This window comes from Cucumis melo, chromosome 9, assembly GCF_025177605.1.
Source record: "Cucumis melo cultivar AY chromosome 9, USDA_Cmelo_AY_1.0, whole genome shotgun sequence".
Classification (NCBI taxonomy): domain Eukaryota; kingdom Viridiplantae; phylum Streptophyta; class Magnoliopsida; order Cucurbitales; family Cucurbitaceae; genus Cucumis; species Cucumis melo.
Window position 1 is genome coordinate 23,882,607 of NC_066865.1, and position 13,477 is coordinate 23,896,083.

Below are 13,477 nucleotides of genomic sequence, written 5' to 3' on the forward strand. Positions count from 1 at the left end.
TCTATGCTCAATTATGTACTAATGTCTCTCAAGTGAGCCTCTTGGATTTGGAAAGCTTGGCTAGACATACAACCAATGTCTTCTTGATGTTTGTGTCGTTGAGTATCTTCATTTCATTTCTTCACACTTTAGATTTGTCTTTATAAATATTTATAGTCAACATTAATGTCCATTGATCTTGAACTATTTTTAAAGGTATGCTAACGTGACATACAATATGGGAGCATATGTAGAAAATTTTGATTTTTGTGTTTGGTGATTTAACCAGGGAGAGGTCCGTAATAGGCCGACTATTTTCTTAATTGATAAGAACGTAGTGTGAAATTTTTAGGTGGTTTGATCCTTTGGATTTTAGTTTTTTTTTTCATAGCCATTTGAACACCACTTGGTATCAAGTTGAATGTCGTTTGGCAGTTTGGCAATCATTTTGTTCGAAAATCAACTCTACCATCATTTTTTAACCAGTAGTTTATTTATTTATTTCATCTCTTTTTTAAAACATGTTTCCAAACAACCAAACAACCAAACAAAATTTTAGTTCAAAGGTTCATGGACTTTTAGAAATAAAAATGTTAGAGACCAATTTTCAAATTTACCGTCTTAAATCCTTTTTTTTTTTTTTTTATGTTATGAATTTGTTATGAAATCAAATGATTTTCAAGGAATTGGAAAGAAATTGTTAGAAAAAAAAATGATTTAGAAAAAAAAAATTCAAATAGTTATCCAAAGCTTAAACTAACTCTACTCTCATCTATGTGTTTTCTCTAATATTTTCTAAATTCATTTCAAATTTTGAAAAACAAAATATTTATTATCTAAGAAAGCACATTACTTTTTTGGTACAAACATTATTGTCACATAGTGATGTATGTGACTTAGTTTTAATGGTAGAGAATGAGCACATTTATTGTTATCAAACTATTGCCACATAGGTTTCTTTGGATTCTCATAGCAAACATCCCATGTAACATTTTATATCAATCAATAATTTATGATCAGTTACTTCATACCAAAGTTTAATTATCAACCAATTAATGATAATCAATGATTGTGGGATCCATATATATATATATATATATCCCTTAATGCTGAATATCATAATTTTCCAACACCCCAAGTGACTTTGATTAGCTAATGATTTTTTTCTCTTCAACATTCTCCAACATATTATACATTATTAATTTTTGAGGTTTATTGAATTATCCAATGTGACAATTTAATATTATTATTTAATTTTCTCTTTTGGAACAAACCATGTAATTCGTTTATTCAGGTTGGAAAATATTATTAATATTGGCCTTTAAAAAATCTAACAAACAAACAATATATCGGAGCTATGAGACAGAGCAAATGACAATATGTTAATCATAAGCATGGACTTACAAGTCATACCATCAAATATTCCTAAGTAGTACTCGAACATTACGTACATACATTGTAGGCTCTATCAGGTACATAGGAGAGATTTCTGCTTATTAAAGAATTCCTTCGTTGAAACATTTTCGACTCGTTAAGTTAGTTAACAAATTATGCATAACATTAATATACATACAGACTAACATCTCGCTGAAAAAAAACAAATATATTAATTTCTTTCTTCATGATGCCCTTTTCCACTCAACAACATTTTTTTGAGGGAGTTTGGTAAAATATTTTGATTAAAAAAAAAAACTTTGTTCTAAAAAGAAATTCTAGAAGAGAGAAAAAGAAAAAGAAGAAAAGTGGTTGTGGGAGACAAAACCACTTTTAACCTTCCCATAAAATCAGGTATTATGAGTCACCCACTCAATTACATTCATTACTCAAATATATCTATTTATATTCATATATATAATATGTCTATTTTTAAATCTTTTAACAACCTTTAAAATTATTTTCAAATATCTATCTCACAAATATTTTGGCAATAATCTTAATAAAGTCCTTTTTTTTTCTCAAAATAATAATAATAATATAAATAGTTTTTTCATACATCAATCGGTCTTTCTTAACTTATATGAATAATGTTGTAAATAAGGTTATTGATAGGTATGTCTTTCAATTTTTACATGTTAGCTAATATGTCAATTTGTCGTTTATCATTTCTAATGAAAAGATGTTTATTATTGGACATTTTTTAATAAGTTCAAAAAGGCTAAACTATAGCTTTTCAAGGTCTAAGAATAATTGAAATCTACCACTTAATTTAGAAATATTTTTTATAGTTAAACTAAAACAAATCTTATAAACTCATTTAACTGTACAACCTTTGCTTGCTTAAATCTATTCAAAATCATATAATTATTAGACTAAATATGTAATTGATTTTATTAAACATAATTTTCAAATTAAAAGAAGTCCATGTGAATTACAATTGAACTTATTATTTGAATAAAAGACTTCTTATCGGACCCTATGATATGATCGATTATTATGACACATGGGTTTGGTATAATCTAAGAAATGAGTGTATTTAATAAATTAAAAATAGATTTATGGAATAAATAAGGGGTAATGAATTATATATTAATGTTGTAATCATTCCTTCATGATTTGAAGCTCCATAATTAATAAGCCATTGCTGAGGAAGTGGAAGTTATGGTCTTTTTTCTTTTTCTTTTTTCTTTTTTTCCATCTGTCCTTTCACATTTAATTTTATTCAATTTATAATTAATGGTTTTGCCTCCATTAATATTTATTATTATTGTACCTCTTCCAAACTAAGCCATAAATAGCTACCCCTTTTCATTTAAAAACATAAAAAAAAAAAAAAAAACAAGAATCTCATAATAGAATTTATAATCTTTGGTTTTGCCCTATTACACATACACATGCAAATTAGTAAAAATATAAATGTAAATGGATATAGTAAAATTATTATCTTACTTTGCTTTGCTTACGTTGTTGGGTTGAAATGTTATGTTTTGAAAACTATGCAAACTTAGAGATATGAATGAACTAAAAACTATATTTAGAGGGTTATTGGAACCTAAAAGATATCTAATTACGGATAAAAAAAAATGCATGAAAGAATTTATAACTATTACGCAGATTAGCAAAGTTAAATGTATTTTTGTTTGAAAAGGTCGTACGTTTAGATGATCTCTTGAGATTTTTCAGAGAAGCATGTGAGTAAGGACAAAACGTGTTAAAACGACTTTTGTTAGTCGATAATTTGGTAATGTGGGTAAAGCTAAATAATTTTGAATTTGGTTATAGGGTATTAAATTAAATTTTAAAAAAAATGTGTAGTTTTCTTTTAACTTTATTTTTAAATAATATTTTTTAGTTCAACAATTGTAAATGTTATAGGTAATTTTCAGCTGAGAACATTAAAAACATGAAAGAAGAGAAAGCAGTCAGGATATCAGAAGGTGGCGTGGGACTAAACCAATGTCGTCACGGACCTATCGTGCTTGATTAGCCTCGACCCATATTGATCCATCACACCCTACAAATCATTTGTCTATTAGATCACATCTTCTCTATAAATTATAAACTATCAACCTACATAAAGTTAATTAGTGTTTCCTTCCTAAATTATGTTCGAATTAAATTATTTTCAAAAAGCTAATTAATAATATTGTGAATAATGAAATAGGACTCAACTTATCACTTGTGTGAAAGAAAACAAATGTGCTTATTTTATGTAAGTACTCAAATACAATTCTTTTTCAATGTTTGTAAATTGTAAAAGTACATAGCTCATAGGTGTTTAATTAATTAATTAATTAATTAATTAATGGTCATGAATGAATTGTCTTTTATTTTCTTTTAAAGACATGAATGTAAAATAGTGAAAACAAGAATTATAAATATAAAGGAGGAAAAAAATCCAATAAATGGAAACTTAATGTTAATTATTTTGAGATTTTGGTAACAAAAACATATTAATTGTGTGTTTTTTTTTTTATATATTTATTTATTGTATTGTGTTCTAGTTTAATTAAGATGGATTACCTAACCTAACCCCTAGTTTAAAGGTCCAAAGCTCCACTTTTCAACTACAATCTCAATTCTTAATTTTATTTTCCACTCAATATTTATTTTTGTTTCATTCTTAAAAAAAAAAAAAGTAGTTTATTATTTATTTATTTATTTATTTATTTGGCTTTTAAATAAGTTTAGAGCAAAAAGTAAAAAAAAAAAAAAAAAAGGTCTGTTTTAAAAGGCTACTTTAGCAAAAACAAAAATTTCCTTTTTATCATATTAAGACTTTAAATCTTTTTACTCGTCCTTGACCTACTTTTATAATTAAAAATTAGGGAGAATTTTAATATATAAAAATGTCTCATTCCGAGTTCCCACAGAAAATTATTAGCTACATACATTATAATTATCAATTTATTAGTCTGATTAATGTAATCTTTATTTTATATATCACAAAAAAAAAGACACATTATATACAATTAATTATTAATCATTTGGATTATTAATTATTAATTATTATAAAACTTATTTTTCAAAAATTAAAATTGTATATTTCAAATAGGTCTTTATTTATTGTTTTTAATAACGTTATTGTATGGTAATTCTGTATTTCCAATTAATTTATCGATTTTCATGTATAATATATTTTATTAAATTTAAATAACATACAAGGGGATTACCAAATATTAAGATACATTGAATTTTTTTTTTTCTTAAAAAAAATGGTCATGTGATTTAGAATTAAAATATATAAGTTAATTATTAATTATGAAAAAGAAAATTTGTTAAAAGTGTTATTTAACCAATTAATTAATAAAAAAGAAAAAGAAAAAAGAAAAAAAGGAAGGTCATGTGCAGTGCCGAGGTGGAGGAAGTGAGATCACGTGAGAAAATAGAATAGTTTGTAAGTGGAAAAGCGTGTGTACTGGACCCCACTACTTCTCTCTCCTCATTTAATTCTCTTCTTATTTTTCCACATACAAAATTATATTTACTGTTACAATTACAATGTATTCTCGTAAATTTAAAATTTATGTACGACTCTATTTCAGCATTTATTAACAACTTCCATTTATCAAAATGACAATTCTTGTTCAAAGTTCATCCACCATAAATCACTTCGTCAACTCAAAACTAAATAAGAGATTAGATTTCGATACTACTTGTTAGGTATAATAACATTTCATATAAGCACTAATAGTCGTTCTTGTGACTTCACTTATTAAATATCATAAATAAAACTTTAATTTGATCGCATACCCCAACATCAATATTTGACAATAGTCAAGCAATTTAGTAAACTTTAATACCATAGTATAATAATTGAAGACTTGTTTGGACCGACCTCCTCATTAAATGCTTAAAAACATCTTTTCTAAAACACTTAAATTATCATTTGATAAGTGAAATTAAAGTTAAACACTATGGTAAGTGTCCAAGTAATTGATGTGGGGAAATGTGCTTAATTATTTGACTTAGAGAGATGCTAACTAATATGTATGAATGTATATATATATTCTTTCATTTTATTTTTGTGGCTCTAAGTATTAATCTAGGGGAGTATGCCCCAAAAACTTTTTGACTTATAAAATAATTTATAAACTTTAATTGCTTTCCTTCCATACTTACATTAATTAATTACCCACATGTTTGTCCCCAACACTCATCAACTCAACTTTTTTATAAAAACAAAAGAAAGAAAGAAAGAAAAAAAAGCTGCCTTTGAATTATATTGTTTAAATTAAAAAGGATTTGTGGAACTTCCCATCCCCAAGTACTTTGCTTTTTCCCTTGTTTTTTGGGTTTGTGTTATTTAGTTCTCTTTTCTTTTTTTTTTCTTTATTCAAATTTAAATACTTTCCCAATTAAAAAATAAAAATAAAAATTTGTCATTTCCATTCCATCTTTTTCTCTTACCCTCAAAGCTAGGGATTTGTTTTAAACTCCTTTCCCTTTTCATACATACAATCAATCAATCAATATATATATATATATATATATATATATATATTGTTGAAATTGTTAGTGATAATGAGGCATAGAGATCAATTTTTGACACTTGCTCCCATGTACATTCATTGTAAAAATTCTAAATTTTATGGCAGTCTATTTGAAATATGTGAGCATTTTTAATCTAACCAAAATATACTTATTTAAAAAAAAAAAAAACTTGAACCAAAATGGTCACAAAATTCAATAAATATGTCACTGGAACAAAGCATGTCTCAGTGAAAGTGTAAAAATTATTTTTTAACATAACGGTGAGAGTTATTGTCTATACTAACAAAATGACATATTTTATGATTTAATATAGAAATTTTGAAGTTAAACGTACTTAATTTAAAACAATTTAATATTTGGTGACCTTCTAAGAATTTTTTTAAAAAGTACGTAAGTGAGATTTCTTCAAGTAAATTTCACTTTTAAAAGTTGTTTAAAATAAATAAATAAGTAAAATGTACAAAAGATATTGAGATCATTTGGTGTCAAATCAATTGAAGGATGATTGATATCCTTAAGTACGAGATTAGTACTATTCATAACAACAAATGACATGTATCTTTTTAATAATGCATGTTTAATTTCTAAATATCTTCAAATCCATTTCTAAGCATCTTTGATATGAAATGATTGAATTTTTTTTTTCCCTTTTCTTTGTCATACTGCTCTTTTATGTATGTGTGTCGAGAATATATAGCAAAAAAATCAACAGTCGCATAGACAGATATAACCTACTAACATTGAAAGACTTTAACAGCTAGTTGTAAATTTATTTGTACATAAATTCTTAAACTTAATTAATATAACTTGCACGTATAGTACCGCGCACACCTTAAACCATACTTTCTCTCACTTGTGGCTTGATATATAGCTTAAACACAGAACTTCGTGATGAATCGACTTACTTTAATACCATCTTGAATCACTAAATAATCCAAAAGATTTAACCGACGAATGAAAGACGAAGTTTAATTATATACCATAAAAAGTAAAATTTGAAAATCATTTGAAAAAGAAACTAAAACAGCAATCAGTTGTAATTTGAAAATAAAACTCCAAAGCTACCAAATTTTGAAGAGAAGATCATGAAAAGGTGAATGGCCAAATAATCCCAACGTAGTAAGAGATAATAAATAGTCCAAAACATGAGCATTGGCCAATACAACAAAACGGCTATATCTGTTTGAACCTCATAATAACCCAAACCTAGCGGTGACAGCGAAGGCTCACCAACCAATCATTGGCCGACACATGTCACGAACCCTGCCAAACAACAATAATCCATGCACACACACACACACACTATACGTATCCCAATATCGAAGTCAACCACATAATAAGATTTTGGTCACAACACAACACAACCAATAATATATTGTTAATTAAATTATTGAGATGTCGAATTAATTGTAGGAATATTAAAAGGGTTAGTAGGGAGACAAAAATCGCATAATTCGAGAATTAAAAGTGGAAAAAGAAAAAGAAAAAGAAAAAGAAAAATGGGGTTTGGAGTTTTGGAGTTTGTAATTAATATAAAAAAAATGAGTTAACACAGACTGATCATTAAGATGTAAATAATAACAAAGATACAAATAATATTTGCCAAATTATGTACGACAATGTGAGCATCATCCTACTTTTCTTTTCTTTCTTTCTCATTTTTCGATGTTATTAAGACAAATCACATGTTGTTCGGTTCAAAACTTGGCTCCATAAAAATTGAACGTTCTCCAACATATGCTTTATGAATTACATATCTTTTTTGTTGTGGTATTTCTAACTTTTATGAATTCGTAGATTGTGGACCTTAGTTTGTTTTTATGACTTTCAATCGTATTATATGTTTAGATTGTTGAAATTTGATTATTAAAGTCACGTTTGATCCTTAAGTTGGATTGGGTCGTGTAGGTGAGAAAAACCTATTCATCGTTTGGTTCACTATTAATTTAAAAGTATGATTGTTTGAACTCACTTGTTTTGCTTCAAATCTCAAATTAATTAACTCTACACACCAAATGTTTTTCCTAGATTTTCAAAAATAAGGTTTTATTTACCGTTTATTTTAAAGGTTTTACATCTTTGTATGAATTCTAAATTAAAATATAAGTTTTTCTTACTTAATTTTTATTTTTAAAATTTTCAAAAACTAAATTGAACTTTAAACTAAAAGTTAGTTTTAAAAACATTATTGTTGTATTTTCTTTTAAACTTTAGTTTTGGATTCTTTAAGTTTCTTTAATGTGGGTGAAAACTACAATAAAGAAGAAACAAAGCGAAAACCTATTAAAACAAGAAATAAGAAACAAAATGATTTTGAAAAACTTTGAAAATGCTTTTAGAAAATAGATTTGAAAAGCTCTTGGCTGTAATAATAATTCACTAGAGACAGACACTTTGAAACATAAACCTTTAAAAATCTCATACAAATCAAAATATTGTCTCATATATACACACAAACATATGACCCTTCTCATTTTCTTAAAAAACAAAAAATAAAAGAAAAGAAACATGATTTTTGTCATACACCCGATAAAATTTTTAAGCTTAATTTTCAACAACAAACTTAAAAACCAAGTAGTTATCAAACACAATCTACGACATATATCAAAATCATAAAATTGTATGAACTAATATTATCTTTAATATTAAATATACGTATTGTTTTAGTTCAACAAAAACATGGTATGGATTTTGAACTTCCGATTTTAATCATAATTATAACTAATAGAGTTATTTAATAATTAAATATTCACCACCCTACTTAGTTACAAAACACACTTAACCAAATACATGAATCAATAACAATTTTCGTGGAAGATCGAACCATCAATTTTTAGGAATGCTTTTAATTAAGTATGATGGTATTATTTTGTGATTTAATTTGAATTTATAGAGTTTTGTATGAGTAAAATTAAAAAAGAAAAGGTAAAATTAAAAGTATATTACGAAATTTAATAAAACATTGAATCTTGGCAGCTAAAATTACGGATCAACCCATCCATTTATGACTAACTCTCTTCTCGTATTTTCCCATTTTTTGCCACATCAACGCCGCCGCCACCCTCCCATCGTACGGCTATTATTAACTCTACTTCTTAACCCTTTTCCCTTTTCTACATCAACTAATCACAACACGACACGTACTCTAATACTCTAAACTCATTTTCCCTACAAAAACGTTAGTTCGAAAGTACTATAGAGAAGCAGATTGAGAGGAAATGGGAAGGCCCTAATATGTGTGTGTATATATATATATATATATATATATATATATGTGTGATTTTTATATTTCAATAAAAATATCTTTAATTCACGTCCCTAACGTGAAATCGATTCAACGTAAATAAATCTTAACTTTAAAGTTTATATGATTGAGTCACTTGTAATTTTCTTGGTATATAGGTAGTAAGTTTCAATTTATTTTAATATTATATTACTTAACATTTATCTTTACTTGTGAGCTTTAAATATGAAAAAAGTTAATTAAACATGCGAAGATTAATATAATTGGAGAGGATCACAACGATGAGAAAGAAGTTTGAACACAAGACTTATTTGGATCATGTGCTCTGGTATCATCTTAAACATTGATTGATAAAAAAATTTAAGTTGGTGAGTGAATGCAAATTTAATATTGTATCACTTTAAAATGTGTTTATATCATTGGACTATCTCTCTGATCCATATATGTCTTTAGTTCATTATTCATGTATCCCTTCTAAATTTGATTGGTAAGTGCATGTAATTATATTGGATAATTGAAAGTAGAGAGACTAAAATTGAACAAATCGTAAAGTATATACGAACCAAATGATATTTTAACCTTAAATCTATGTTAAGAAAGTCCCCTTCAACTTTAATTTTGTAAAAAGGAAAAACTAAAGTAACTATAAACTATATTAACCTTGCTAAGAAATTTGCTAATTGTTTTGGAGGTTAACAGCTATACAAATACGATTAACTCAACTAACAAACATGATTATATATTAATCAAGTCTTTTTGTGTTCTTAGTCAATTTTGTTAGATAACACAACACACACTACAACAAAAAAAAGTGTAAATTTCCGAATGCATACGAATCAATCTAACTCATTACGAAAGTTATCCCTTACTTCCGACGTTTCCTATTGTTCATCGATAGATACTTTATTCAACTAGTTCTTTTTGTGCATAAGAAAATAATTTCTCTTTTCTAGTAGTTAAACTTATATATAAAATAATATTTATAAGTCTCGTTAAACTTAAAAAGTTTTCACACACCTTTGCGGACTAGCATATTTATCTTTAGAAAGCAATAAATTATAATTAACGAAACTCTACGCTTACTTTTTTTCAACTATGGACTCCAGTCTCATGAAAAATATCAATGAAAATATCGATCATTTGTCAACTATAAAATATCTCAATAAAAAATCAATTAATTAATAAATATATCACCATTTGTTTAAAAAAGTTTTTATTTTATTTTATAATTATTACGTGAAGTTAATCAAATTTATTATAATGTCCATACACATCTTTATGTCGGAGATTGCAAATTTAAAGTTCTGTTGTCAATTAATATTTTTTAAAATTTATTTTTTAAGAATATGATATTAATCTAAAAGGTGTTATCAACTTGTTCCCACTTGGTTGAGCAATAAATAGTAAAAAAAAAAAAAAAAAAAAAGAAAGAAAAAAAAGAACAAAAACGAAGTTACTAAGTAGAAAGTTTCTTTACAAACACAAACTTGAAAAGTAATTAAAAAAAAAGTTAATCACCCAAAGTTATAAAGCCAACGCAACCTTAACTTAGTGTCCAATAATTCTTCCAACGGTTTAAAAAAGTTTAGGTTTAATTAGGGGTTTAGTCGGTAATTAGGACATGATTAAACGGTGATTAAAGTAATTAAGCAGGAATGTGGTAGTGCAGTGTGGTGGGGTTTAAATTTTAATTGTTTTTAGTCAAAGTATGACTCAAAAACAGTCCTCTGCCACTCACGTGACTTCTCCTCTTTTTTTAATTTTCAAATTATTAAGCTTTAATCTTTTGCTGACTCAGCTCCACTCTCTACTTTCTCATTGGGGCCAATATTTTTTCATATGCTCCTGCTTTGCCACGTGTCATCTCATGCACCCCCCCCCCCTCCGATTTATGCGGCGCTTCGTTCCCTCATCTCCGCCTTTCCCCGGCGGAGCCATCCACCCGGAGATCTTTTCCGTTTTCAGATATTTAAATACGAAAATGTTTTTTTTTTTTTTTTTTTTTTGCTTTCTCTCCTTGTAATTTTATTTAATAATAAAAATATATACGAAAATTCGGCTACTTGGGGTTGGTTGGGATCCTATAAAAATAGCTGGTTTCGATTGGTCACTGTGCTTTCTTATCATCTCTTTTGCCTTCCTTCAACCTCTGTTGTCCGCCATTGTTTCTTCTTCTTCTTCTTCTTCTTCCTAGTCGGTCATTTCTTTAGAGAAACAATCATTTTCTTTGGGTGGGTTTTAACTTTGGGGTTTTTCAAGAAAGGAAAAAAGAAAAAAAAAAAAAAAAACTTTGGCCCTCTCTTTCTCTAGCCTCCTTTTGATTTTTGCTGGTTTCTTTCTGGGTTTTCCCTTTTTTTTTTTTTTTTTTCCTGTGTTTGTGATTTTTTTTTCTCGTTTTGGGTGTTTGTGTAGCTTCAATCTCACGCTCGCACACTTGCTTCTTCTTCCTTTTCCTTTTCCTTTTCGTGTGTAACTTTGCTGAAAAATTTCTCGTCCTTTAATGGCTTTTTAAAGGGGGGTTTTAAAAATACCATTAATGGTGGGTTTCACTCCGTTTCAGGGCTTTCTTTAACGAGTTTTCTCTTTCAGCTTTCTTTTTCATTGTTTATTCCTTCTTCTATTTGCTCCCTATTTCATTCGCTTTCAATGAGAATCTGATTCATTGAACTTGTAATCAATATGGATTTGAACTCTGTTTTTTCTTTCCCCATCAAATACACTGAGCATCTTAACCATGTTAAGCTCACTTCAATGCCGGATATTAGGCCTCGGGTTGTACGGATTTCCGTCACCGACGGTGACGCTACTGATTCCTCTAGTGATGATGAGTCCGAAATGTTTGGCCGTCACAGAGTCAAGAAATTTGTTAATGAAATTTCGATCGAGCCGTCTTGTTCTGGGGAAGGGAATAGAATCTGGGGTTTGAATAGGTCGGCGAGAACTGGCCTGAGACGCTCCACAGGAAAATGTGGGGTGCCGTCGAGGAATCGGCGGTCGACGAAGGTTTCTACTGGGAAGAAGTTCCGTGGTGTGAGACAGAGGCCTTGGGGAAAATGGGCGGCGGAAATCAGAGACCCACTTCGCCGTGTACGCCTCTGGTTAGGAACTTACGACACTGCGGAGGAAGCTGCTATGGTTTATGACAACGCCGCCATTCAACTCCGGGGACCTGATGCACTCACTAATTTCACAACTCAACAAACGAAATCGTTTACCGAGAAATGCTCTGGCTATAACTCTGGTGAGGAATCGAACAACAACATTTGTTCTCCAACCTCCGTGCTCCGATGTCCTTCTCCACCCATCGAAGAAGCTCAATCCCAAATCCCCAGCGAACCGGACAACTCGTGCGTGTCGGAAAATTTCTCATCCGAGTTCTCCGACTTCTCGAGCTGCTCCGATACCTTCATTCCCGACGATATTTTCGCCTTCGAAACTTCGATTCCAACCTTATTCGACGAGATGGGCCTCCAAAATCAAACCAACTTCTTCAGCAACGACAGTTTCTTCAACGGCGTATTTCACAGTCCGGTCGAAGAAATCGGATTCAGGTTCGAATACCCGACTTCACCTTCCGACGACTTCTTCCAAGACTTCAGCGATGTGTTCGGGTCGGATCCTCTCGTCGCACTCTGAAGCCTCTCCGTCGCCGTTTCACGGCAAAGTTTTGCTCCGGCCGGTGTCGCTTTTATTATTGTTTTTAATTTAATTTTGTAATTTTGTTTTTTTTTCTTCTTTTATTTAACTATTATTAAAAAAAATATGAATGAGAGAAGATGTCCGTCACGTTAACGGCGATGGACGAGTTTGTCTACGTGTTCAGTTACATATTTCCGTTCCGTTTATGGACCGCTTCCTTTCTTGGCAGAGCCACGTTTTTAGTTATTCACGTGACCGGCACGCTTAGAAAAAGATAAACGATAGTACGGAGACTACAGAATCCCTCCAATAGCCTATTTGAATACACGTGCACTCCACACGTGCCTTCCCTGTCTTCCTTAAATGGCCTTTTGTATTTTTCTTATATATATAAAAAGAAAAAGAGAGAAAAAAAAAAAGAAAAAAATCGTTTATTTTTGAGTTTATGTGTGTCAGTTTTATTTAATAGTTGTGTGAAATATAATAAATTAAGTAACGTTGGAAGGAAATGTCTAAAGAATTTAAACTCATTATTAAATTCCACTGATCGAACACAGTTTTAATGGTTAAATTAAAATGTATTACACTCAGATATATGAATCGGGAAAGTGTAGATTAACGTCAGAAAATACGAAATAAAATTCTTGATCCAAAAATTAGTTTAGACACTCACATAATTTCATT

At 29.0% G+C, this 13,477-nt stretch overlaps 1 protein-coding gene across 1 annotated transcript; it reads left to right on the forward strand.

Moving 5' to 3' along the window:
- Positions 1-11,277: 11,277 nt before the first annotated feature.
- LOC103482804 (ethylene-responsive transcription factor CRF2-like) lies at positions 11,278-12,968 on the forward strand. The gene has a single exon (XM_008439147.3). It carries the CDS (start codon positions 11,834-11,836, stop codon positions 12,788-12,790), a length of 957 nt encoding a protein of 318 aa, XP_008437369.2. The 5' UTR covers positions 11,278-11,833; the 3' UTR covers positions 12,791-12,968.
- Positions 12,969-13,477: the final 509 nt, after the last annotated feature.